Raw genomic sequence first — 27,695 nt, forward strand, 5'->3', positions numbered from 1 at the left:
GAAGGGCCGTAGTTCACTGGTAGAGCATCTGCTTTGCATGAAGAAAGTCTTTGGTTTAGTTGTTGGTGTCCCCAGTAAGGGCTGGGAAACACCTGTCTGAAGCTCTGGGGGAGACCTGCTCCCAGTTAATGCAGACAATACTCAGTTAGATGAACCAATGGTCTGACTCAGTATAAGGCAGTGTCCTATCTCGAACTTCTAGCGAAGGAGGTGCGTGGGGAGGATATGCAATGGTATGTGAGTGTGTCTGTGAATGCTGAATACTGGTAGGACATACCACGATATATAGAAACTGCCATTTTGTTATGGAGAGGGACGTGGTTTCGCCTTCTTGCCCTCAGGCAGGGAAATCTCGGAGCAAGGTATCACTTTTGCCACTTAATCCCCTCCCTTGCTCCACGTGACTTCCAGTAAACAGGCAGCGACTTTCTGCTCTCGTTTCCCGGAGATCGGAGAACCTCCCTACAGAGCCGGGGATGCAGGCTGATCTTACCTGCCCTCCCAACAGCACACACACACCCGTAAGTGCATGTGTAATCTCTTTTTCGCACGCTGTCGCGGTCCATCTCTCCCCCACCCCTTCGCCGCCGCTGCATTTGCGGCCCTACCAGGCAGCCCCGCTTTGCAAACTCATTTTTTTTAAAAGCGAAACTAAAAGTGGTTTCCTCTCTCAGGAGGGCGAGGGATGCTTCTAGTTTCAGAAACAGAGCAAGAAGTGCCTTTTGCTGGTAGATGCAGGGAAATTTGCTTTGCCCTTAGTTCGAAATCTGAGAAGGTCGAACAGCCCCTTACCGTTTGTTTGTTTAAGCGTGCCTAACTTCTTTTTTGGGGGTCAGTTTTTATTTTTTGAAAGAAATGCAGCCGATCAACAGCTCTGGCTGATAAGGAGAGGTGATCCAAAGAGCAAGCGAGCTCTCCTCCCTTCCCTTCCCTTTCAGCAGAAGCTACAAAAGGGGGGGGGAGGAAGCCCGTTTCCACAGGGCGGTCTCCTCCGCTGAGCTCTGGGGTGGGGGGCGGGGACCGAGGTAAGTGCTTAAGCAAGAAAAGGCAGCGACTGCTCCTTTCTTCTACGAGGTATCACGACAGGGAGGTCTTATAGTGCTGCTCGATAGACATTGTGAACATCTGCCTGCATGCTCACCCCCCCCCTCTGGTGTAGCATAGAGGGTTGCTGTGAAAGGAACAGCCACCTTTCGCTCCCTCACCTGCTCGCTCCCTTCGCAGGGTGCTGTTCTGGGAAAGAGAAGACGAGTTAGCAGGCAGAGGTAGAGGCAACCGCTTCCTTCTGCTTGGTCCAGGCCTACCTCAACGGAAAGGACAAGCAAGCAGGTAGGGCCTCCTAGAGGGCAGGCGAGTAAGCTGAGGCGGCAGCAGCCATCACTTGCTAGGTGCTGCAGCTCCCCCCACCTCTGGGTGGCACGGATGGTTCGCTGGGCTGAAGCCCCATAGAGGTGCTCAAGTGAGCACCTCAGGTGAGCGAGGTGGCTTCCGGATGGCCTGTTTATTGGGCATTCATCCCGATTTGCTTGTAAGGAGTTAGACAATGTTACATTAAGCAATTGTTATTCCACACTTTCCAGTACATTTTCCCATCGCTGCAAAAAGTTTCATTTTTTATACAATGAAAAAAGCGGGTTTGTTGCAGAAGAGCACCAGCTCCACTTTAATTGTGAAACCTGCATTTTCCGGTACATCATTGAATCCTAACTGCAACCTAAGGTTCTTCCAGAGGGCCTGTTTACTGAGCATTCATCCTGATTTGTTTGCAGGGAGATCAGATGATGTTGACTATGTAATGATGATGATTTGTTTGTGGGGGAGGTTAGATGATGTGACATTGAAGCAAGCATTACCCCACACTTTCCAATGTGCTTGCCCATCACTTTCCTTATCGCAAACAGTCCTGTCTTTGGGGGAAGTAGATTTTTTGCCCAGTCAACTATAATTGGGCAATCTGAATTTGTCAGAATGTGATTGAATCCTATCTAGAAATAATAAGTCTAGAAGCAGCCCTAGTGACACATTCCACAGGTGACTGCTTCTTCTGTGACCAGCCCTCTATGCTGGACCAGCCAGAGACAGAGGGGAAGGCACTGGGCAGCTTCCGCTTTCTCTCTGGGCAGTATCTCAGGCTCAGTGAGCAAGAGAGAGGAGGTAGAAGCAGTAACTTGCTCTGTTTTGCTTGCAGGCTTCCCTTCTCCCCAGCAACAGAGCTCAGAGGTGGCTGTTGTAAGGGGGTTCCTGACTAGGGGTTGTGGTGATGGTGATGTGTCTCCCCCGTACTCTTTTCTAGCTCCTGTTTAAGAGCAGGGGAAAGGAGGAGATTGCGGTTTCACCGCCTCTCTTCACCAGCAAGAGCCAGTGATCGGTTGCTTGTCCTACAAAATACAAACAGCAGCATTAAGCACACTTTTGAAAAAAATGAGAGAGCCAATGTGGCATAGTGGTTAGAGTGTTGGACTATGACCTGGGAGACCAGAGTTCGAATCCCCACACAGTCCTGAAGCTCACTGGGTGACCTTGGGCCAGTCACTGCCTCTCAGCCTCAGAGGGAGGCAATGGTGAACAACCTCTGAATACCACTTACCATGAAACCCCTATTCATAGGGTCGCCATAAGTCGGAATCGACTTGAAGGCAGTCCGATTCCATTTCCATTTTGAAAAAATGAACCTAATGTAAGGTATAGTTAGATGATGGTGACAAACCTGGGTAAACACTGGTTTTTGTGTTTCCAGAGATGGGGAATGAGACACTGTGTGTTTCTCCTTCCGCATAGGCACTGGTACAACCTGACATCTGTGTAGCACCTACAGAGCCTGCTTTAAACTTCTTGCTACTTCCTGCCATGTTGCATCTTAAGACTCTTACAAAATGCAGACTCCTGGCTTTATCACCATCCTACTGTTTTTCTTTCATCCACCTTGCTTTGTTTAACATTTATTTATTTATTTTATATCCTTCCCTTCCTCCCAGTAGGGAGATCTACAATGTAAATCTGTAGCATGGAAATATTAAAAATGTGACAGATAAAAAGTGAGGTATCCTTTGGACAGACTGGGGCTTTATTCAATATTCCTATGTGCTGGTTTGTTTGTTTTTAACATCAATGTTCCAATTGATTTAACAAGTCAATCCTGCTCAAAGGATAATTGTGCTGTGAATATATACAGATGATGCCATCACTTTTGCTATTTAAACAATTCTATTTTTAGCTGTAGTCTGCTTTCACATAATCACATTTATTTTAAAACAAGTGTTTGCTTAAGTGACATGGAGTAGAGGAATCACTATTAATGAAAATGTTTTGAAAAAGACTGGACAGAGCTTTGGAAATTATTCTGACTGTCCTTATTCATTACTTATAGGGCAACAAACAAACTACATCATGATTTTTTTCCTGTCTAGGTTTTAATGATTCGTTGTTGTTGTTATGTGCCTTCATGTCGATTACGACTTATGGTGACCCTATGAATCAGTGACCTTCAATAGCATCTGTTATAAACCACCCTGTTTAGATCTTGTAAGTTCAGGTCTGTGGCTTCCTTTATGGAATCAATCCATCTCTTGTTTGGTCTTCCTCTTTTTCTACTCCCTTCTGTTTTTCCCAGCATTATGGTCTTTTCTAGTGAATCATGTCTTCTCATGATGTGTCTAAAGTATAAGAACTTCAGTTTCATTATTTTAGCTTCTAGTGATAGTTCTGGTTTAATTGGTTCTAACACCCAATTATTTGTCTGTTTCACAGTCCATGGTATCCGCAAAGCTCTCCTCCAATACCGCATTTCAAATGAGTTGATTTTTCTCTTATCCACTTTTTCACTGTCCAACTTTCACATCCATACATAGAGATCGGGAATACCATGGTCTGAATGATCCTGACTTTAGTGTTCAGTGATATATCCTTGCATTTGAGGACCTTTTCTAGTTCTCTCATAGCTGCCCTCCCCAGTCCTAGCCTTCTTCTAATTTCTTGACTATTGTCTCCATTTTGGTTAATGACTGTGCCAAGGTATTGATAATCCTTGACAAGTTCGGTGTCCTCCTTGTCAACTTTAAAGTTACATAAATCTTCTGTTGACATTACTTTAGTTATCTTGACTAGTAGTCCTGCTTTTCTGCTTTCCTCTTTAACTTTCATCAGCATTTGCTTCAAATCATTACTAGTTTCTGCTAGCAGTATGGTATCGTCCGCATATCTTAAATTATTGATGTTTCTCCCTCCAGTTTTCACACCTCCTTCATCTTGGTTCAATCCCTCTTTCCGCATGATATGTTATGTGTATAGATTAAACAGATAGGGTGATAAAACACACTCCTGTCTCATACCATTTCCAATGGGGAACCAATCTGTTTCTCCATATTCTGTCCTTACAGTAGCCTCTTGTCCAGAGTATAAGTTGTGAATCAGAACAATCAGATGCTGTGGCACCCCCTTTTCTTTTAAAGCATTCCATAGTTTTTCATGATCTACACAGTCGAAGGCTTTGCTGTAATCTAGAAAGAATAGGGTGATTTCCTTCCGAAATTCCTTGGTCCGTTCCATTATCCAATGTATGTTTGCGATATGATCTCTGGTGCCTCTTTCTTTTTTAAATCCAGCTTGGATGTCTGGCATTTCTCGCTCCATACATGGTAAGAGCCTTTGTGTAGAATCTTGAGCATTTCTTTACTTGCATGGTATATTAAGGCAATAGTTTGATAATTACTGCATTCCTTGGGATTCCTTTGTCATTTCTTTTGTACTGCAAATGGATTATTGTCTATACTTTTCATTGCCTGTGAGTAGCTTTGGTTGGGGGACTTAGAGGAGATCGCACACACTCTAATTTCAGTTCTCCTAGCTTTTAATATCCCTGTTCTGTTACACTACAACTCTTGACAGCTCAGTGGGGGGTGAAACCAACAGCTCAAAATGGCGAATAATAAAGTGAAGGCAGGAAAACTGTCAAAGGCCCCTGATGAACTCTCTCTGGCAGATTTAGCTGCACAAATGCAAATTAACCTTACGAAGAGTTGGCAAGCTGCTCTCAAACCCCTTGAACAGTCATTTAAGGATTTGACCACCCAAGTTGCAGAAATCACTACAACCGCTGATGAAGCTTTTGAGCTGGCTTTAAGACAAAAGATCAGAACAGACAAGTTAATGGATCAAGTTCTAGATCTCCAAATTAAACTGGAAGATCAGCAGGACTGTAATCGCAGACAGAATCTGCACATGAGTGGGGTCCCATAAGGGACTGAAAAAGGAGATAAGATTGCTTTTATTGTTGAATTACTTATACAACTGCGCCTCACAGAACCTGTAGCAGAAGCTGACATTGAAAGGGCTCATCTTGCTCTGCTTTGTAAATCAAAGGATGGTGGTCTCCTTCGGGACATTGTTATTCGCTTCGAGCAATTTTGCAAGCAAGAATCAGAATCATAGAACAGTAGAGTTGGAAGGGGCCTATAAGGCCATCAAGTCCAACTCCCTGCTCATTGCAGGAATGCCTCCAGTGTCGGAGAGCCCACTACCTCTCTAGGGAATTGGTTCCATTGTCATATGGCTCTAACAGGAAGTTTTTTCGATGTTCAGTCAAAATCTGGCTTCCTGCAACTTGAGCCCATTATTCCATGTCCTGCACTCTGGGACGATTGAGAAGAGATCCCCGCCCTCCTCTGTGTGACAACCTTTCATGTACTTGAAGAGTGCTATCATACTTCCCCTCAGTCTTCTCTTCTCCAGGCTAAACATGCCCAGTTCCTTCAGTCTCTCCTCATAGAGCTTTGTTTCCAGTCCCCTGATCATCCTTGTTGCCCTCCTCTGAACCTGTTCCAGCTTGTCTGCATCCTTCTTGAAGTGCAGAGACCAGAACTGAACGCATAACCAGTGCTGAATAGAGGGGAACTAATACTTCATGCAATTTGGAAACTATACTTCTGTTAATGCAGCCTAATATAGCATTTGCCTTTTTTGCAGCCACATCACACTGTTGGCTCATATTCAGCTTGTGATCAATGACAATTCCAAGATCCTTCTCACATGTCGTACTGCTGAGCCAAGTATCCCCCAGCTTATAACTGCATTTGGTTTCTTTTTCCTAAGTGTAGAACTTTGCATTTATCCCTGTTGAATTTCATTCTGTTGTTTTCAGCCCAATGCTCCAGCCTATCAAGGTCCCTTTGAATTTTCTTTCTGTCTTCCACGGTGTTAGCTATGCCCCCCAATTTTGTGTCATCTGCAAATTTGGTAAGCATGCTCTGTACCTCCTCATCCAAGTCGTTAATAAAAATGTTGAAGAGCACAGGGCCCAGGACCGAGCTGTTGTGCCGCAAAGATTTCAGGCCATTCACGGAGATTCTGAAAAAAGCGAACATCCCCTACCTCTGGGGTTACAGTTTCAATCTGTTTCTCCATTGAGGAGACTGTTTTTATACAGCTTCAACGATAGGTCAAGTATTATATGATCTTGGACTTGAGCTCCCGAATCTAGTATCTGAATCCTCACACAACAGAAATACACTTTCACCTTCAGATGAATGGTCTAGCCAAAAAAAGTGGGGCACTTCTAAATCTACACCTCCTAGCCCTTCTGCAGATCAAACTGCTGGCTCTTCTTCCGAACCCGACTGAATTTCTATCAGACAACCTCCTTTCTTTTTATGTTTGCTATTCTGAGGAATGGATTGGGTACTCCTGTGAAGCATGCTAGAATCAGAACTTTATTATGGAAGGCAGATCCTGATATCACCTTTTTGCAAGAAACTCATTAAAAAGATGTATCCTCTAATAAAGGTCGATGGATGGGCCATTATTACACAGCTTGTGGATCATCAAAATCCAGAGGAGTTGCCTTTATTATAGCTTCTAGATGTCCTTTCCATGTGGCAGAAGCACTTTTGGATCCCAAAGGTCTTGTTTCTTTGCGGTTCTATAGGAGACTCAAAAATAACTCTGGCATCTATTTATTTATTTATTTATTGCATTTGTATACTGCCCCATAGCCGAAGCTCTCTGGGCAGTTTACAACAATTAAAAACATTAAAAACAAATATACAAATTTAAAAACACATGTTAAAATGCCTGGGAGAACAGGAAAGTCTTCGCCTGGTGCTGAAAAGATAACAGTGTTGGTGCCAGGCGCACCTCATTAGAGAGATCATTCCATAATTTGGGGGCCACCACTGAGAAGGCCCTCTCCCTTGTTGCCATCCTCCCAGCTTCTTCAGGTGAGGCTGTCAATGTGCTGAACCAGTGCCAGGCTGGACAATGGACTGGATGAGGGCTAATAAACTGAGGCTCAATCCAGACAAGACTGAGATGCTGCTAGTGGGTGGTTCTTCTGACCAGATGGTGGATGTCCAACCTGTCCTGGATGGGGTTGCACTCCCCCTGAAGGAGCAGGTTTGTAACTTGGGGGTTCTCCTAGAACCATCTCTGTCACTTGAGGCTCAGGTAGCCTCGGTGGTACCGAGTGCCTTTTACCAACTTTGGTTGGTGGCCCAGATGAAAAGGAGTAATAGAGCTGTGTGTCATGAGCATACTGATGGCAACACACTCCAAAGCTCCGGATGACCGCACCCAATGGTTTCATGTAGATGTTGAACAGCATGGGGGACAGAACTGACCCCTGTGGAACCCCATACTGGACAGTCCAGGGAGCCGAGCAATGTTCCCCAAGCACCACCTTTTGGAGCTGACCCGCCAAGTAGGAGCGGAACCACTGCCATGCAGTCCCTCCCACTCCCAACTCAGCCAGTCTTCCCAGAAGGATACCATGGTCAATGGTATTTAAAGCCACTGAGAGATCAAGGAGAATCAACAGTCACACTCCCCCTGTCTCTCTCCCGACAGAGGTCATCATATAGGGCGACCAAGGCTGTTTCTGTGCCAAAACCAGGCCTGAAACCCGACTGAAATGGATCCAGATAATCGGTCTCATCCAACAGTGTCTGGGGCTGGCCTGCCACCCCTCGTTCAAGGACCTTGCCCAGGAACGGAACATTTGCTACCGGCCTATAGTAATTAAGATTTTCTGGGTCCAGGGAGGGTCTCTTCAGGAGTGCTCTCACTACTGCCTCTATCTACTGCCCGAACACTCAACAACTCTCCTTCCTACTTGACACCTTAAATCTTCTTGAAACATTTGCCGAAGGTGATATTATTGTTGGAGGCAATTTTAATGATGTTCTGCACTACGGTAAAGATAGGAGTGGAGCAAATCACCCTGCTCCCTGCCCTAACTCAGATTTCTCCCATGTAATAGATAAATTAGCTTTAATAGACATTTGGCTGGAAAGTAACTCAACAGAACACAATTACTCTTTTTACTCAAAAACGCATAAGGTTTGTTCACACATAGAAACGCTGCTCCCTGCTGTTGTTGATGCAGACATTGGTCCAATTCTAATCTCTGATCACACCCTTCTCTCATTGGTGGTAGATTTGAGGCAAAATGGCTCTCGCATTGCCGCCTGGAGACTCAATACATCCCTCCTACACCGAAGAGATTTGGTTAGCAAACTTAAGGAGTCACTCTCTGAATATTTTAAGCTCAACTTCTCCCCCTATCTCACCCAGGTGACAGTATGGGATGCTATGAAATCAGTAATGAGAGGTTTGTGTATTAAAGAAGCTTCCAGATCACCCCAAGTGTCATCACATTGACAAATATAGGCAATTTGAAGGCTGGGGGCAGAGGGGATTGCTAACGATGCAAGATCTGTTTGATCAAGGACGTCCTTTACACATTTATCAATTAGAAAAAATCTCTCTGAGTTAGGAGTCAACTGGTATAGAATCTTATAAGTATCCTTATAGGGGTTGTGGTGATGGTGATGTGTCTCCCCCCTACTCTTTTCTAGCTCCTGTTTAAGAGCAGGGGAAAGGAGGAGATTGTGGTTTCACCGCCTCTCTTCACCAGCAAGAGCCAGTGATCGGTTGCTTGTCCTACAAAATACAAACAGCAGCATTAAGCACACTTTTGAAAAAATGAGAGAGCCAATGTGGCATAGTGGTTAGAGTGTTGGACTATGACTTGCATGGGATATTAAGGCAATAGTTTGATAATTACTGCATTCCCTGGGATCCCCTTTCTTTGGAATTGGGATGTATATTGAACGCTTCCAGTCTGTGGGCCATTGTTTAGTTTTCCATTTTTGTTGACAAATTTTTGTCAAAATTTGGACAGATTCAAATTCTTAGTAACTTGTAGCAACTCTGTTGTTATGCCATCTGTTCCTGGTGATTTGTTTCTTCCAAGTATTTTAAGAGCAGCTTTCACCTCACATTCTCAAATTTTTGGTTCTTCATCATACAGTTTATCCGTGAATGAATCTGTCATCCTAGTTCTTCAGTGTATTGCTTTCGTCTTCCTTTTATTTTATCTCGGTCAGTCAGTGTGTTGCCCTGTTGATTGTTCAACATCCCTACTCTTGGTTTAAATTTACCTTTAATTTCTCTAATCTTTTGGAATAGGGCTTATGTTCCATCTTTTTGTTGTTGTCCTCTTCTCTTTCTATACAATAACTATTGTAATAGTTCTCTTTGTCCCTACATACTAGTCGCTGTATTACTGCATTTACAGTTCTGGTTGTGTTTCTGTCTCCTTTTGCTTTCCTTCTCTCTTTAACCATTTTAAGAGTTTCATCAGTCATGCATTGAGGACTTTTTAACTAGAGGTATTGTCTTTTTGCATTCTTCCCTGACAATGTCTGTGACTTCAATCCATGGTTCTTCTGGTTCTCTATCAACTAAGCCTCAAATCTGTTCCTTATTTCATCTTTATATTCTTCTAAGATGTTATTTAAATTGTATTTTGGCATTATTACCAGTTCATGAAATGTACTGCAGTCTGCTCCTGGTCTTATTTTCATAGAAAGTATGAAACTTCTCCATCTTCTGCTACCAATTATATAAACAATTTGATTCGTATATTGACCATTTGGTGATGTCCATGTGTGCAAAAAAATGTGTTTGCAAGAAAGTGGAAAGAAGGCCAGGCCACAAAGGAAGAGTACAGGCAGGTATCACGGAATTGCAAGGATGGCGTCAGGAAGGCTAAAGCTGAGAATGAGCGAGAGATGCTAAAAGCAACAAAAAAGGTTTCTTCAGGTACATCCATAGTATAAGAGAGAGGAAAGAAGTGGCACAGATACTCAATGAGGATGGCAAAATGATAACAGATGACAAAGAAAAGGCAGAAGTGCTCAATTCCTACTTTGGCTCAGTCTTCTCCTAAAAAAAGGGTCTATGACCCTCCCGGGAAACATGAAGTGTAAGGGGCAGGATTGGAGCTTGAGATTGATAAATGGTCAAGGAATACCTAATCACTTTCAACGAGTTCAAATCAGCAGGGCCCGATAAACTGCATCCTAGAGTATTGAAGGAACTGGCTGAAGAACTCTCAGAACCGCTGTTTATTATCTTTGCAAAATCATGGAGGACTGGTGAAGTGCCGGCTGACTGGAGGAGAGCTAATGTTGTCCCTATCTTCAAAAAGGGCAAAAAGGAGGAACCAGGGAACTACAGACCAGTCAGCCTAACATCAATCCCTGGAAAAACTCTGGAGCAGATTATAAAGCAGTCAATCAATAAGCACCTTGAAAACAATGCAGTGATTACTAGGAGCCAACAATGATTTATGAAGAACAAATCCTGCCAAACTAATCTTATCTCATTTTTTGGTCAGGTAAAGTCTCTTGTAGACTGTGGGAATGCTGTGGACATAATACATCTCAACTTCAGCAAAGCTTTTGACAAAGTGACCCATGATATTCTGATTAGCAAGCTAACTAAATGTGGGCTGGATGGAACAACTATCAGGGGGATCCACAGTTGGCTCTAGAATTGTACTCCAAGAGTGCTTATCAATGGTTCCTTCTGAAACTGGGCGGAAGTAACAAGTGGGGTACCACAGGGCTTGGTCCTGGGCCCAGTGCTCTTCAACATTTTTATTAACGACTTGGATGAGGAGGTACAGAGCATGCTTATCAAATTTGCAGATGATACAAAATTGGGGGGCACAGCTAATACCATGGATGACAGGAAGCCAATTCAAAGGGACCTTGATAGGCTGGAGCATTGGGCTGAAAACAACAGAATGAAATTCAACAGGGATAAATGCAAAGTTCTACACTTAGGAAAAAGAAACCAAATGCACAGTTATAAGATGGGGGATAATTGGCTCAGCAATACAACAGGGCCTGCAGGAGAAAGAAAGCATCGCCCCAAGGGAAGGAGAGGCTGCTGCTGCTGCTGTGCTGCTGCTGCTGTGCTGCTGCTGCTGTGCTGCTACTGTGGGACCACCATCTCCACCACCCTTCCCTGAGGGACTTCTGCCTGGCAGGACCAGGCCCCAGGTACCCAGCCAGCCAGGACTGATTCTTACCACCTGTCCCTCTTTGGAAGGATACATAAGCCGGCTGGCTGAGGTGGCCTGGGAGACCCAGGGCCTGCAGGAGGAAGAGACCATCGCCCAAGGGAAGGAGAGGCTGCTGCTCTTGCTGCTGCTCTTGCTGCTGCTCTTGCTGCTGCTCTTGCTGCTGCTCTTGCTGCTGCTCTTGCTGCTGCTCTTGCTGCTGCTCTTGCTGCTGCTCTTGCTGCTGCTCTTGCTGCTGCTCTTGCTGCTGCTGCTGCTGCTGCTGCCGCCGTGGCACCACCACCTCCACCACCCTTTTCAGAGGGACTTCTGCCTGGCAGGACCAGGCCCCAGGCCTGATCCTGATCAGGGCGTGGACGTTTCTGTTGCTGCCGTTGGGCTGTCCTGGAATGCGAGACTGAAGTGCTGCTGTTGCCTCTTCTGAGGTGTATGCCACCGTTGCTGCTGTCATTATCACCAGGTTGGGGGTCATTGCTGTCTATCGTTCTTGGGTCCCATTACATCAGCTACTACGGATTATCGGCTGCTGAAGCTCCTCAGATGCTGCTGTGTTGTCTGAATGTATGAGTGGGTTGTATGAGTGAGTGTGTGATTGTGTGTATATGCCATGAGTTTTATTATTTATTTTATTTTTATTATGTGCCTGGGCGAGAGGACAGTGTTGTGGGAGGGAGGACCAAAGGGGGCCCCTATTAGTGTAGTGACGGGTAATGGGAGGTATGGCGCTGTGAGTAGGACATGCCAGTTAAGGGGAACTCGCCCCAGACAACTGGTGGCTGTGACGTGTTCCGGTCCTCCTCACACCCACAGGATTGCTGGTAGTTCTATCAGCCAACCCTCGGATCTCCAGTTGCTGCTTTTTAATGCCAGATCGGTAAATAATAAAACCTCCCTCATCCATGACCTAATTGTGGATGAGGCGGCCGATCTGGCATGTATTACCGAGACCTGGGTGAGCGATCTGGGAGGTATTAATCTCTCCCAGTTGTGCCCACCTGGGTATTCGGTTCAGCATCTGGGTAGATCCGAGGGTCGGGGAGGGGGAATCGCTGTGGTCTATAGAAGTTCCATCCCTCTTGTTAGGCACCCTATCCAGATGGCTAATGGTCTAGAGTGTCTGCACATAACGTTGGGTCAGCGAGACAGACTGGGAATTCTGTTGGTGTACCGTCCACCCTGCTGCCCAACAGCCTCCCTAACTGAGCTGACAGAGGTGGTCTCGGATCTATTGTTGCGTTCCCCCAAACTTTTGGTATTGGGGGATCTCAACATTCATGCTGAGGCCGCTTTATCTGGAGCAGCTCAGGACTTCATGACCTCCATGACAGCCATGGGGCTGTCTCAATTTGTTACTGGCCCTACGCATGTGTTGGGGCACACTCTGGACTTGATTTTTGCCACTGGATTAGGGGATGGTGATCTGAGAGTGAGGGATTTTTCATCTATTCCTTTGTCATGGTCAGATCACCGCCTATTAAGGTTTAGACTTACACTGTTTTCTCCCCTCTGCAAGGGTGGAGGACCAATTAAGATGGTCCGTCCCCGGAGACTAATGAATCCTGAGGGTTTTCTGATGGCTCTAGGGAATTTTCCGGCTGATAGAATTGACGGTCCTGTCGAAACCCTGGCCATGCTGTGGAATACGGAAATGGCCCGGGCAGTTGACACGATCGCCCCGGTGCGCCCTCTCCGTTGCAGAGCTCAATTGGCTCCCTGGTTTACTCTGGAGCTAAGAGTGATGAAGCAAGAAAGGAGACGGCTTGAGTGCAAATGGAGGCGAACTCCCGACGGCTGTAATCATGCACTTGTGAAGCTCTCTACCAAACTCTATGTGAAGGCAGTGAGAGCAGCAAAGAAGCAATACTTTGCTGTCTCTATTCAGTCATCCCTTAACCGCCCAGCGGAACTTTATAAAGTTGTCCGGGGACTTTTACACTCTGGTCCCCAGGACGCAATAACACCATCAATTGCCCGCTGTAATGAGTTTGCGCGACACTTTCGTGATAAGATCATGAACATCCGCCGGGACCTTGACTCCATTATTGTAGCAGTTGATCCTAATGAGGTATCCAGAGCACAGTCTTGTCCTGTTTTATTGGATGAGTTTCAGTTGGTACAGCTCGAGGATGTGGACAAGGTGCTTGGACAGGTGCGGGCGACCACTTCTGCTCTGGATCCTTGCCCCTCATGGCTAATAAAAGCTAGCAGGAATGGAACAGCCGGCTGGGCCAAGGAGGTGATTAATGCCTCTTTACGAGAGGGAGTGGTCCCACCCTGCCTGAAACAGGCGGTGGTGAGACCGCTCCTAAAAAAATCCTCCTTGGACCCTGATAATTTGGACAACTATAGGCCAGTAGCAAATGTCCCATTCCTGGGCAAGGTTCTAGAGCGTGTGGTCGCTCGCCAACTCCAGGCTCTCTTGGATGAAACTGATTATCTAGACCCATTTCAATCGGGCTTTCGGCCGGGGTTTGGTACAGAAACGGCCTTGGTCGCCCTGTATGATGACCTCTGTCGGGAGAAAGACAGAGGGAGTGTAACTCTGTTGGTTCTCCTTGATCTCTCAGCGGCGTTTGATACCATCGACCATGGTATCCTTCTGGAGCTACTTACGGATTTAGGAGTGGGAGGCACTGCTTGGCGGTGGCTCTGCTCCTATCTCGGGAATCGTCTCCAGAAGGTGATGCTGGGGGAACATTACTCGAGTCCCTGGGTACTCCAATATGGGGTCCCGCAGGGTTCAGTTCTGTCCCCCATGCTTTTTAATATCTATATGAAGCCGCTAGGTGAGGTCATCAGGAGTTTTGGAGTGCGTTTCCAGCAATATGCTGATGATACGCAGCTCTACTACTCCTTTTCATCTTCCTCAGGTGAGGCTGTTGATGTACTGGACCGCTGCCTGGCCGCGATAATGGGCTGGATGAGAGCTAATAAACTGAAACTCAATCCTAACAAGACTGAGATGCTGTTGGTGGGAGGACCCTCTGCCCAGATGGTTGATGTTCGACCTGTCCTAGATGGGGTTACACTCCCCCTAAAGGAACAGGTACGTAGTTTGGGGGTCTTATTAGATCCGCTCCTGTCACTTGAGGCTCAGGTAGCCTCGGTGGCACGGAATGCATTCTACCAGCTCCGGCTGGTAGCCCAACTACGACCCTATTTGAGCAAGGAGCATCTTGCCTCAGTTATCCATGCTATGGTAACCTCTAGATTGGACTACTGTAATGCACTCTACGTGGGGCTACCTATGAAGACGGTTCGGAAACTTCAGCTAGTGCAAAATGCTGCGGCCAGAGTTCTCACTGGGACAAAGAAATTTGACCATATAACACCTGTCCTGGCGCAGCTGCACTGGCTACCGATATGTTTCCAGGCCAGATTCAAAGTGTTGGTTCTTACCTATAAAGCCCTAAACGGCATCGGACCGCAATACCTGATGGAGCGCCTCTCTCGCTATGTACCTACCCGTTCACTACGCTCGACGTCGAAGGCCCTTCTCCGGGTTCCAACCCATAAAGAGGCCCGGAGATCAACAACTAGATCTAGGGCCTTCTCGGTGGTGGCCCCCGAACTATGGAATGCCCTCCCAGACGAGATACGCCTGGCGCCTTCTCTGTTATCTTTTCGGCGCCAGGTAAAACTTACCTTTTCGCCCAGGCTTTTTAAATTTTGTAAATTTTTAAATATTTTAATTTAACATTTTAAACTTAATATGATCTTAATTTAAATCTCAATGGCAATTTTATTAATGTTTTATAATTGTACTATATATAAATTTTTTTCCACACTTGCTCATATTTTAATTGTGATTTTATTTGTTGTACACCGCCCTGAGAGCTTTCTGCTATAGGGCGGTCTAGAAATGTAATTAAATAAATAAATAAATAAATCTTGGAATTGTCATTGATCACAAGCTGAATATAAGCCAACAGTGGGATGTGGCTGCAAAAAAGGCAAATGCTATATTAGGCTGCATTAACAGAAGTATAGTTTCCAAATCGCGTAAAGTATTAGTTCCCCTCTATTCAGCACTCGTTAGGCCTCACCTTGAGTACTGCATCCAGTTCTGGTCTCCCCACTTCAAGAGGGATGCAGACAAAGTTGAACAGGTTCAGAGGAGGGCAACAAGGATGGTCAGGGGACTGGAAACAAAGCCCTATGAGGAGAGACTGAAAGAACTGGGCTTGTTTAGCCTGGAGAAGAGAAGACTGAGGAGAGAGATGATAGCACTCTTCAAGTACATGAAAGGTTGTTGCACAGAGGAGGGCCGGGATCTCTTATCGATCGTCCCAGAGTGCAGGACACGGAATAATGGGCTCAAGTTGCAGGAAGCCACATATCAACTGGACATCAGGAAAAACCTCCTAACTGTTAGAGCCATACGACAATGGAACCAATTCCCTAGAGAGGTAGTGGGCTCTCCAACACTGGAGGCATTCAAAAGGCAGCTGGACAGCCATCTGTCTGGAATGCTTTGATTTGGATTCCTGCATTGAGCAGGGAGTTGGACTTGATGGCCTTATAGGCCCCTTCCAACTCTACTATTCTATGATTCTATGAAACAAATTATTGGCTTCACAGAATTCAGTGAGTCTCTCCAGCTTCATTTCTATCTACTAAGCCCCTTTTCCGCACAATTTGTAGTTCTTCTTTGTTCCCTACTTTCGCATTCCAGTCCCCCATGATTATCAGCACATCTTGTTTTGGTTTGTGATCAGTTTCTTCCTGTACTTCTGTGTAAAATCTCTTCAGTTCCTCTTCTGCGTTTGCCGTTGGAGCATAGACTTGGATGATGGTTATGTTAATAGGTTTCCTGTTAAATCTAATTGATATCACTTGCTCAGACCTTGCGTTATAGCTCCTAATTGTTTTTGCTACATCACTTCTCACAACCCCATTTCTTCTTCATTTCTGATTTCCTGCATAAAATATTTTGTAGCTGCCTCATTGAAAGTGTCCCATTCCCATCCATTTTAATTCACTCATGCCAAGTATTGTCATGTTGATGCGTTCCATTTCTTGCTTGACAATTTCTAACTTTCCCTCGTTCATGCTTCTCACATTCCATGTTCCTATTGTGTACATTGTACAATTCCGTTCTCTTCTTTTGCATCTGTGCGCGTCAGTCTCTGGGCTTCTATTTGCTTTTGCCCCAGTGGCATCATTAGTCACAGCACTACTCGTCCATTGTTCTTCCCCAGTACCTCACTGAGTGCCATCTGATCTGGGGGTCTCATCTTCCAGCACTATATCGTGTTGCATTTTGGATATGCTGTTCATAGAATTTTCATGGTACGAGGTATTCAGAGGTGGTTTACCATTGCCTTCCTCTGAGTCTGGATGCGTATTAGTCTAGTGTCTCAGCTTGGACCATTCTACTTTGGGTGCCCCTGCTAGGAGTCTTGCCTCTTGGTCTAGACTCCTGACAGCATTGCTCTCAGCTTTTTCGACATACTCAAACCCCCTCACCACATTAAGATGGTGAGTGAAAATCCTAGAGTGAAAATAAGAAGGATCTTTTCTCAGCAGCTCTGTGTCACTATGCTATGTTATACTTAATAATAATAAATAATAATAATTTAATTTTTAGGCCACCTATCTGGCCGAAGCCACTCTAGGCGGCGTACATATTAAATTCAATAAAATACAAAATACAGTAAATACAATAAATACAATAAAATACAAATAATCATCAGTGACAGAATAGCAGCAATTGTAATACATAGCAGCGGGGATTGAGTATATAATTAGCCCATCCCGATAGTGTCAAAGGCCTGACCAAACAGCCAAGTTTTTAATGCTCGGCGGAAGGTATCCAGGGAAGGGGCATGTCGAAGATCGAACGGGAGGGAATTCCAAAGAGTGGAGGCCGCCACCGAAAAAGCCCTCTCTCTAGTCCCCACCAACCTAACTACTTTTGTTGGTGGGATTCAGAGAAGGCCCTGCGTGGCGGATCTTGTCGGGCGGCATAGTTGGTGACGCTGGAGGTGCTCCTTCAGTTAAACCAGGCCGAAACCATATAGGGATTTAAAGGTTAACACCAACACCTTGAATTGGGCCCGGAAAACTACTGGAAGCCAGTGTAGATTAAATAATACTGGTGTAATATGATCACGGCGACGGCTGTTTATAAGTAAACGAGCCGCCGCATTCTGTACCAGTTGAAGTTTCCGGACCGTTTTCAAGGGTAACCCCACGTAGAGTGCATTGCAGTAGTCTAATGTTGGTTGTCTACAGCAGCTTAGAGCAGCTCAGAGCCGGGGTTGCTACTGAGAGCAACCGAAAACAACTCAGAAAGGAACATCATAGGAGTTAACCCACACTATAACTAAATCACTGTGGAACTAAGAAGAAAAAGACAAAAAGATATTTTAAGTTTATCATCTACTTTGACTGTTGAGCTGGTTCCACCCTGTTGGGTGAATACTGCTGATGAATGTTTGTGAGAGGCCTCTGTATTCCGTGCTTTGTCATCTATGATTCAGCAGTCTTGAGTGGAGGACGCTGCTTGAATATAGCCCAACAGGAGAGCTGATAGGCTGGTTAGGCTCTGGGCGCGGCTCTGGGCGGCTGGCGTGGAGTGGCGGCGGCGAGAGAGCGCCGCACGGAGCGGCTGAGTGGGGGGTCCTGCCGGAGACATCCTGGCCTGGCGGTGGTGAGAGCATCGCTGGAGGAAACATCCTGGCCTGGCGGTGGTGAGAGCACCGCTGGAGGAGGCATCCTGGCCTGGCGGTGGTGAGAGCATCGCTGGAGGAGACCAGGCTGTCATTACGGCCCGGCTGGCGGCGACGGCGGCGGCAGGAGAACGTTGTGAAGGACAGCACCTCCTGCAGACGAGGCTTGCTATGGAGGAGGGTTTTTAATCCCTATTGAAAAGACTTATACTTTTATGTTATCATCGCCATCTGGCTCCTTCGGAGGTAGCGTTTTTCGTGAGAAGGAGAGAAATCCAGAGTTGGTGCCTACGTGCACAGAGTGCGGGACTATGTTTGTTATCTTGGTTTGATTTGGATGAGTGGGTATGTGTATATTGTGTATATCAGTTTTTTGTATTTATATTTTTATGATTCTTATTTTATTTTTATTTATGTGCACAGAGTCTCGGACTGTGGTTGTTGTGTTGATTTAATTTGGATGAGTGGGTGTGTGTATGGTGTGTGTAAGGTGTGGAATGTGAGATGTGTGTGACAAGAATTGTATGTGGGAATGTATGAAGGTGTAGTGGTTATAACTCTTATATTTTAGTAGTGTTGTTGCAGTTGGATGTACCCTCCCATTAATTGAGGGATTAGCTGATTGTTGTCAGCGTGTATTACGGAGGTAGGCCTCCGTTTTGTATATTGTTTAGGGTGGGTGGCCTGTCCATTAAGTGGACAGGGTTAAGGGCATGTGTAGATCCGGGGGGGGTTATGACAGAGATGGAGGGGGGCCAAGCTATATCAAGATTGGGCGGCAGACGCTGGGTTGATGCTGGGGGCAGACCATGTCAATCTAGAGGAACAAGAGATAGATGTATAATATCCATCCCTTGTTCCGGGTCTGCCCAAATCCAGAAGACAACTGGGAGACGCAGGATTCCTACCGACCTTCGACTGTTGTTGTGTAATGCCAGGTCTGTGTCACAAAAAACATCTATCATCCATGATATGATTTTGGATGAATGCGCAGACCTGGTGTGCGTTACGGAAACTTGGCTGGACGAGGCCTCAGCCCCCATTCTTGAGGCCATGTGTCCGCCGGGTTTCCGCTATGCCCAGCAGCCGAGGGTGGGAAGGCGGGGAGGGGGAGTGGCAGTCATCTATCAGGAATCTTTGGTTTTTACCAAACCTCCCCTCCCGAGGACCAAGTTTGTTGATTGCATGTATTGGAGGTTGGGCCCGAAGGGCAGTTTAGGGATTCTGCTTGTGTACCGCCCACCCCGCAACACAGCAGACTCCCTGGCCAAGGTGCTCGAGGTGATCTCGGATGTACGAGTGTTGTCCCCAGAGCTATTAATTCTCGGGGACTTCAACGTGCATGCTGAGACCACTCTAGTTGGAGCCCCTCGGGATTTCCTGGAAACCATGGCTTCCTGGGAACTGCACCTTAATAATACTGAGCCCACCTACGTAGCCGGTCATGCTCTCGACCTTGTATTTGTCCTGGGAGAGGAGGGAAGTGTTCTGAAAGTGGGGGCTATTTCTTATACCCCTGTGTCATGGTCAGATCACTATCTGGTGAATATAGATTTCTCGTTGCCACACGCTCTCCGCAGGGGCAAAGGACCTATTAGAATGGTCTGCCCCAGGCGTTTGATGGATCCTGATGGATTCCTTACTGCGCTTGGGGAATTGGAACCTGCTGAAGGTCGCTCGGTTGAAACCCTGGTGATGGAGTGGAATGAGGGGATCACCAGGGCATTGGACCGAGTTGCCCCGAAACGTCCTCTCCCCCTGAACAGAACTCAGATAGCGCCATGGTATACACCACGGTTGCGCAATCTGAGGCGGGAGGTGAGACGACTAGAACGCCGGTGGCGGAAATCTCGCTCCGAAGGTGCTCGGACACAGGTCAGAGCAGCAGTAGCTGCCTACCAGGTGGCAGTGAAGGCGGCAAAGAAGGATTTCTTTGCTGCCTCTATTGCATCCGCAGAGTGTTGTCCCAGGAGGTTGTTCCAGGTGGTCCGAAGCCTGGTCGGTCCAGTTGCTCAGGTACCCCTGGAACATTCTAAGACCTCCTGTGACAAATTGGCAAAACACTTTGCTGATAAAATCGAACACCTAAGGAGCTCGATCCCGTGCGCCGTGGATGCAGTGAATGAACCAGAGTTGACCATTTGCAATCCGGTCCAGTGGGATCGGTTTCGGCCTCTCCCTACTGAGGAAGTGGACAAGGTGCTTTCATCTGTGAAGTCTACCACTTGTCTGATTGATCCATGCCCATCATGGCTCCTTGTGAATTGCAAGGAGAAACTGGGCGAAGGGATTAGGGCGGTGGTAAACGCATCCTTAGTGGAGGGTGTGATGCCACTGGCCCTCAAGGAGGCAATTATAAAACCTATCTTAAAGAAGGCCTCCTTGGATCCCCAAGTTCTGAACAACTTCCGCCCTGTTTCAAATTTACCATTTTGGGGCAAGATCATTGAGCGAGTGGTGGCTAACCAATTGTCAGCACACTTGGATGAAACGGATTATCTGGATCCATACCAATCGGGTTTCAGGACTGGACATGGAACTGAAACAGCCTTGGTCGCTCTGGTGGATGATATGAGGAGGGCATTAGATAGGGGAGAATTCACCTTTCTTGTCCTCCTAGATCTTTCAGCGGCTTTTGATACCGTTGACCACGGTATCCTGATGGATTGCCTGGAAGGACTGGGAATTGGAGGCACTGTTTTACAGTGGTTCCGTTCCTTTCTCTCTGACAGGCACCAACAGGTAGCATTGGGAGATGAGGTTTCAGACCCTTGGCCCCTCACTTGTGGAGTGCCACAGGGTTCTATCCTCTCTCCCATGCTATTTAACATCTACATGAAGCCGCTGGGATCTATCATCAGGAGATTTGGGCTGCGGTGTCACCAATATGCGGATGACACACAGCTCTATCTCTTGTTTAAGTCTTCACCAGAGTTGGCTGTGGAGACCATGTCCAAGTGCCTGGAATCCGTGAGTGGATGGATGGGAAGGAACAGGCTGAAGCTAAATCCTGACAAGACCGCGGTACTGCTTGTGGGAGACAGGGGTAGGCTGGGTTCTGTTGACCTGAGGTTTAATGGGGTACAATTGCCCCTGAAGGACCAGGTCCGCAGCCTGGGGGTTGTTCTTGATTCCAGGCTGTCCATGGAGGCTCAGATTTTGGCAGTGAGCCGGGCAGCCTGGTACCAACTACACCTCATACGCAGGCTGCAACCCTACCTCCCTGTTCATCAGCTCCCACTGGTAGTACATGCCCTGGTCACCTCTCACATCAAGTGGATGTGAGTTTTTCACTATGAATTTAGTACGTATGATAATTATTTTTCAGGAGTTAGGGCTACAGTAATATAGAAAAAAGGTCCACTGAAAATTATTTTGTCAAAGTTCATAACTAAGTAAAAAAAAGGAAAAGGCAGTTTTGTGACATTCCTTTTTTGACAAGGAACTTAGGCCTAATTCAGATTAAGTTTTATGTACATAGAGGCAGGGCTTTTTTATGACAGTACCAGTACCTCTATTTTTTGCTGCCCATGGCAGCCATTTTGTGCTGGTACTTGCAGCACTTTTATCAATATATGAGTACTAGCACCTCTTTAAAAAAACAACCACCAAAAAAAGCACTGCATAGCGGCTACATCAAAGTGCAATGGCAGAGTAGAATTTCACCTTTTCCACCTACCAGATGTATCTGCTGAACCTCCATGACCACCTATTCTTTTGTATTCCAACAAATATAGGCCCAAGCCATACCTTCACTACTGAATTTATGTGGCTTGATGACTTTGTAATTAAAGCCTATATGAAGGTTGGGCTACAAGTATGTAGCCACTAAGCAGACATTACTTCCATAGGCGGAGGCAGTAGGCTTCCAAATACCAGTTGTTGGAAACCCCAGGAGGAGACAGTGCTCTCTGCATTCAAGTCCTGCTTAAAGGTTTCCCATGGGCAACTGGTTGGTCACTGTGAGAACAGGATGCTGGACTAGAGGGGCCATTGGCCTGACCCCGCAGGCTCTTCTTATGTTCTTATATGGGTACCTGGGGAGCTTGGAGGTGGGACAGGCACAGTCTTCTGATTCCACCACCACGGAGGTTCACCAGAACTGTGCCTTAGGCAAGCTGCTTGAATATTAAAGAATGAATATGATGAAATTTTCAGCTGTAATCAGAAAATCATTTTTAATGGAAAATTTAATACAGCAATAGAACTTTGTTAGAAGGTTTTCTGGTGCATCTTGAAAGAAAAAAAGGCTAACTGGGTGCTGGAAATGATTCTACAATCCCTTATACATTTTGTGAACACCCATAGTTCAGTGATGTATCAGTGAATACTGATTGTCACCTAAATGAGATGGTCAGCATTGACCAGTGTATGTCAAACAAGTGAGAACACACACTAATGAATTGTCTGGAATTGCTACATCAGATGCAAACTTCAATATTTATCAAATCTTTGACATTCACTGTAACAGACACCTTGATCAGTTCATCTTCTAGTTTAAAAAGGTTTGCCCCGTTTTTTCATAATATATACAAGCAGTTAGAAATACATACAGTTTGTAGAGTATGGAGAAATGGGATATATTACAGGAGCACTTGTAAATGAGATAGAAAATCTTAACTGGAAAAATTGAAGGTAAATTTTTGCATGCAGTTCCATTTAATTAAAGCTTGCATTTCAAATGTTTAAATGCATAATTATGTATTTTTTACTTTATTTCATAGAGTATGGAGAATGGTAAGATTCCAGGCTCACTTGTAAATGAGATGAAAAATCTTAGAGAATGGGAAACATTCAAAGTAAGTTCTGCAATTGGTCCTTGTGCAGTTCAGTTAAATAAATTAAATATCACAGTCCTAAATTTTATGTATTTCGCAGTGTACAGAAGTGAGAAATTGAACTTTATGTTTTAACATATAGATTTTTGTTAACTTTTGTTCTGTAGAGTATGGAAAAAGGTGAGACTGCAGACAAACCTGTAAATGAGGCTGAAAAGGAGCTACAAAAATGGGAGGTAAATCCTGTAGGTTCCCATGCTGTTTAAAGATGGCAGGATAAGCTGTATGTTAGGGGTACAGAACCCTTTTCAGCCTGATGAGGGCTGCATTCCCTTGTGGGGAACCTTCCAAGGGGTTGCATGCTACTGGTGGGTGGGGCTATAGGCAAAAATGGGCAGGACCAGGATCAAAAGTGGGCGGTGTGATAGATGCAACTCTGACCTTTGTACAGTAGACTGCATTCCAGCCACACAAAAGTCAGAGGTGCCTACTCACACTAGAGATGGGATCAGTTGGCCGGTACTGGTTCAAAAGCATTCCATTGACCTAACAGACCAGTATGGATTTGGGTTCGTTCTTTCTCTGCAAGCTGTTGCTTTTACTGATCTGTTTTTTCCCCTCCCAGAAAAATACTTATATCAATATTGTTATTTTTAAAGGAAATACTGATATTTTAAAAGGAAGTGTCGAGAAAATATTGATATTAATATTTTAAATACAGATTTTTTAAAAAATTCCAAAAACAACCATAGAAAATAATTACATAAACATCCGATCTGCAGCTATAGCGACTAAGTGAATTAATGGAAAATTCAATACCAAATCCGAATTGGGTTGAATTCTAGCACATCCCTACTCACATGCACACACCCCTCTCCATCGTCCATACAGGTAAACAAGAGATGCTGTCACAGTTTAAGAACATATTCAGCCAAGCAAAACATTTCAAGAGGGTACAGAGCAGGGCCTGTTACGTGCATAGCCTGGGGAGGAGGCACGGCTTAGGAAGAGCCCGGCTGCATAGAGAGCAGATGGCATGGTGGGCTGGTAGTGGTCTCTTGACCTCTGGTCAGTCACATCACTGCTGATTACTAGGAAGCAGAGGAGAGAGGTTGGCACAGTGCAAACACAGCGGAAGAGCCAATCCAGCACTGCCACTAGTGCGTTTGCCCTGCACCGACTTCATTGCTACCTAATCTCCTGGTAATCAACAGTGACCCGCTACAGGTGAGCTGTATTGATAGAGAGGCCTGGAGGGCCCCATTCAGTTTCCAGGCCTGAGGTTCCCCACCTCTACACATTTGTGTATAAAGCCTACCCCTGAAAGTGTGTTATTGTCTCTTGCATCACCAAGGAGGTTGCAAAAGCCGAAAAAGAAAAGACCGAAATGCTTCTTTTAAAACTGGCTGCTGACAAGAAGAGATCCAGCCATCAGGATGAGTTGTCAAAGCTAAAGGATCTGGAAAATAAGGCAGTTAGGGAAAGAATGTTACTACTGGAGAAGCATCAGGTAATGACAAAACCTATCTGTATTGCCAAGCAGTTTAAGCAAAGACCTGCACTATTCTGTGGCTTGAAGCCCAGTAATTGGGGATGGTCATAATTAGTTTACAGTGACAGAAAGTTACTTTGCACATGCTCAGACGTACTCACCTTTTAAAATTCTATCTCATGTTCCAAGAGAGGACTTGCATTTAAAACAGATATGGAAGCAGAGTCTTTACTCTCATTAAGATGTAAAAATGCCTTGTGCGATTGACCACTTTTTAAATGAGACACAAACTCTCTCTTAGCAAGGCTAGAACAATTAAATAAAGCAAAAATCCAAAAACAATGTGCAGCAATGACATTGTGGCCAGTTCAGACATTACGGCCACCATGTGGACACGGCTGGAAATGCTTCTGCATTGCAGGGGCTCCCCATGCAGAAGCAGTAAAAATGGGAAAGTGCTGCTACCGCCTCTGAAACACCACTATAATCTTAATTTAGGAACAAAGCAGTACATGTGGCCTATTTCAAAGTTTAAATAAATGCAACCATTGTGCTAGGACCAAACAGCCTCCCACACCCTGGTGTTGAACTACAGTTCTCATTGGATCTAGCCAGCATAGCCAATGGCCAAGGATTGATGGGACTTGTAGTCCAAAATATCTGGAGGGCACCAGACTGGGGAGGCTGGGCTGGGATCTAGGAGGACTTTGCCCAGGAGTAGACTGGGGCCTAGGAGATGTGTCCAGAAGATCAAATTAAACCAAGAGGTTTAGGGTCTTAAGGAAATCTTGAGGGAAAGTGTTTTGTTTACACTGACTCTAACTTTCAAATGATTGCCAGGTTCTTGGCATTGTTTAGCAAATGATTACATATGTACAACCATTTCCACCCTCAAATTCAACTACCTCCAATTAATGGGTATTTAAATCTTCTCTCATATTCTGCAGGAGGAACTTTCCGTACTAAATGAACAAAATATTGAGCTGAGAAGGGAAATTCAGTCCCTTAAGGCCAAACTTACAGCAAATAATGCTAAATGCAGAGAGCTTGCACAGAGCTTTCAGGTAATCTATATTTTATCGTTTAACCTTCAAAGGGACATAACTTTATTCAGCATAATGAGATGGAAAGGATGTAGATGAGGTGTTGCTGGAACTGGGCTGCCTAGGGCATGAGACATTTTAAAATACCAGATTTCAAATTTTCCTAGATACTTGGACAAGATTTACCACCCTGTTTTAATGTAGCCGTCCTTGTTTCTGTGAATTTGTAGTTTGCTACAAATTAACACTTTCATTACTTGCTAGTGTTTGTTAGACAATTTTATGTGTATAGTTTTGTAGTAATTGCTCCTAACTTACCACTGCATTATACCAGTGCAGCTGGTGAACAAAAGAAGAACCCTGCTGGATCAGACGAAAGGCCTATCTAGCCCAGTGTCCTCCTTCCACAGGGGCCAATACCAGCTGCCTATTGGAAGTCCACAAACTGGACAAAAGAGCAATAGCCATATCCTGCCGTTGTTCCTCAGTGTAATACTGAAGAAGAAGTTGGATATCAAAAACCCTCATACACCTATAAAGCTCACTGGCAACTCAGCCAGGTGACCTTGATTGCCCGGGACGTCTAAATTACCTCTAGACTCCCCACTGCAGACATTATTCTCAACATGACAAAGGCAACAGCAGTGACTACAGGAGCTGCTTAATTTTGGGAGCAGGGTTAAACATGCCCCCATGCCCCCTTTTTCATCATCACACAAAGAGTGCTTATAAGTTTTGGAAAGAAACAGATACTGTGTGGTCTGTGTCATTGAAACCTTTTCATCTGATAAGTAAAGATTTTTTTCTCCAAAACAAGAAACTTCAGAAATAGTTTTTGATGTTACCTTCTGTTTTGGTTCCAAAATATTAGCTCAAAAGCAAGATACCTGAGAAGAAAATGAAATTTACACGGCTGGAGAATGTCAAGAAAGTAGACATGTATATGAACATATCCTGCCTTTTTCATGTAGCTACAAAAATCCCGTTCAAGCTGAGCCGAGGAGAAGCTCTCATCACGTTTGAAAAAGAGCAGGGTAGGAAATGTATATTCAGATATATGAATGCTGATTTTTAGGCAAGGAAGTTTGGGTTATACAAGCACATTCTTCTGGGAGAAAAGGCTTGGGGCCAATTCATATGTTACCAGTCTGTCACCTGTTTGTGCATTTATGACAACCAAGTCTAAGTCAAAACATTTTGACACTTGAGGCATAAAATTTATCTACATGCACTTTGCTGTAAAGATACACCAAAAAGTGTCTGTGCCATTTTTTTTAAAAGGTGTTTTTAATCAAATTTTGGGAAGGCTTTGGGTCACAGAAACCTTTCAGAATCAGAGCCCGGAATGATTCGTAAAAAAAATACTGCTTTTAAAAGTAATTATAAAAATGGGGAAATGGAAAATGGGGGCAGGGCTTGGAGGGCCACAAAACCCACTTAGAATCACAGTACCACAGTGGGAACCTGAGTTCCCTATTAAAAAAACAACAACTGGTAACTTTTTGGAGGGGCCATACCATGGCACAAAAAACCATTTTGTCATTGTGGCATCTCAGATAGGGATCCATAGGAGCAGTTAATTATTTTTTTCAAACTGGTTTAAATGACAAATAGCGGGGCTTGGGCCCCCCAAAAAACCTCTTCAGGGACTGGATGTGGCCCATGGGTTAGTCACCTACACCTTACAAATGCTGGCATTGTGCAGTTCTTTCCTCATAATTTTTGATTACATGACTACATGACTCCTGTGAGTTTTTGAAACTAAATATGTACAGCCAATTTTAATGTAAGAATCTGCCCTTAGTTGTGTACATGGTCATGGAATACTATTAACATGATGCCCTTCAGTTGCCCAGGAACTGATTAGAAAACATTGTCATATTGTGAACCTGGAAAGTGAGAAGATGGTTCTGAAAGCCATGCCTGTTATCCTGGAGAAGGGAGTAACATATGAGGTAACTCAATAACCACGGTTTTTTAAGTAATATGTACTAGGGAGTAGAACTCTGAATACATAGCTTTGTAAGTGGCTGGGATTCTTTGCACAGTTACTAAGGAGTAAATCCCATTAATAAATAATAAATAAATAAAATAAACATTAACCTTGGTTGGACTTTCAGAGATATGAAGGCTTGGGAAAAACTGGAAAATTGGGGGGAAATATTTGCCCCCTTCCTTTTTTTATGAATTGTAAAACAAAAAAGTGGGGTGACGAGATGAACATTTCCCATGATTCTCCTGTCCCCCACATCTCTCAAGACTTGCATCTAACATAAAATCGGGTTGGATCACTTTTCTCTGAACAACAGTCTCTGTTAACCTATACATGACTGCTCAGAAGTAAAC

General features: G+C 45.0%; 1 protein-coding gene across 4 annotated transcripts in view; it reads left to right on the plus strand.

Annotated features, from left to right (window-relative positions):
- The first annotated feature begins 336 nt into the window (after positions 1 to 336).
- Positions 337 to 27,695, plus strand: part of NMI (N-myc and STAT interactor) — a 33,599-nt gene continuing 6,240 nt past the window's right edge. Inside the window, exons 1-8 of one of the 4 annotated variants that reach the window (XM_061608807.1) lie at positions 338 to 521; positions 1,225 to 1,329; positions 22,761 to 22,835; positions 22,982 to 23,050; positions 24,169 to 24,324; positions 25,254 to 25,370; positions 26,221 to 26,383; positions 27,198 to 27,304. In XM_061608807.1, the coding sequence (XP_061464791.1) occupies positions 22,764 to 22,835; positions 22,982 to 23,050; positions 24,169 to 24,324; positions 25,254 to 25,370; positions 26,221 to 26,383; positions 27,198 to 27,304 (684 nt within the window). In that variant the 5' untranslated portion in view covers positions 338 to 521; positions 1,225 to 1,329; positions 22,761 to 22,763. Of the gene's footprint in view, positions 522 to 1,224; positions 1,330 to 17,850; positions 18,382 to 22,760; positions 22,836 to 22,981; positions 23,051 to 24,168; positions 24,325 to 25,253; positions 25,371 to 26,220; positions 26,384 to 27,197; positions 27,305 to 27,695 lie in introns of all 4 variants that reach the window. The other 3 variants (XM_061608805.1, XM_061608804.1, XM_061608808.1) reach the window with 3 other exon arrangements.

The sequence above is a fragment of the Rhineura floridana genome, chromosome 2 (genome assembly GCF_030035675.1).
Source record: "Rhineura floridana isolate rRhiFlo1 chromosome 2, rRhiFlo1.hap2, whole genome shotgun sequence".
Taxonomy (NCBI): Eukaryota; Metazoa; Chordata; class Lepidosauria; order Squamata; family Rhineuridae; genus Rhineura; species Rhineura floridana.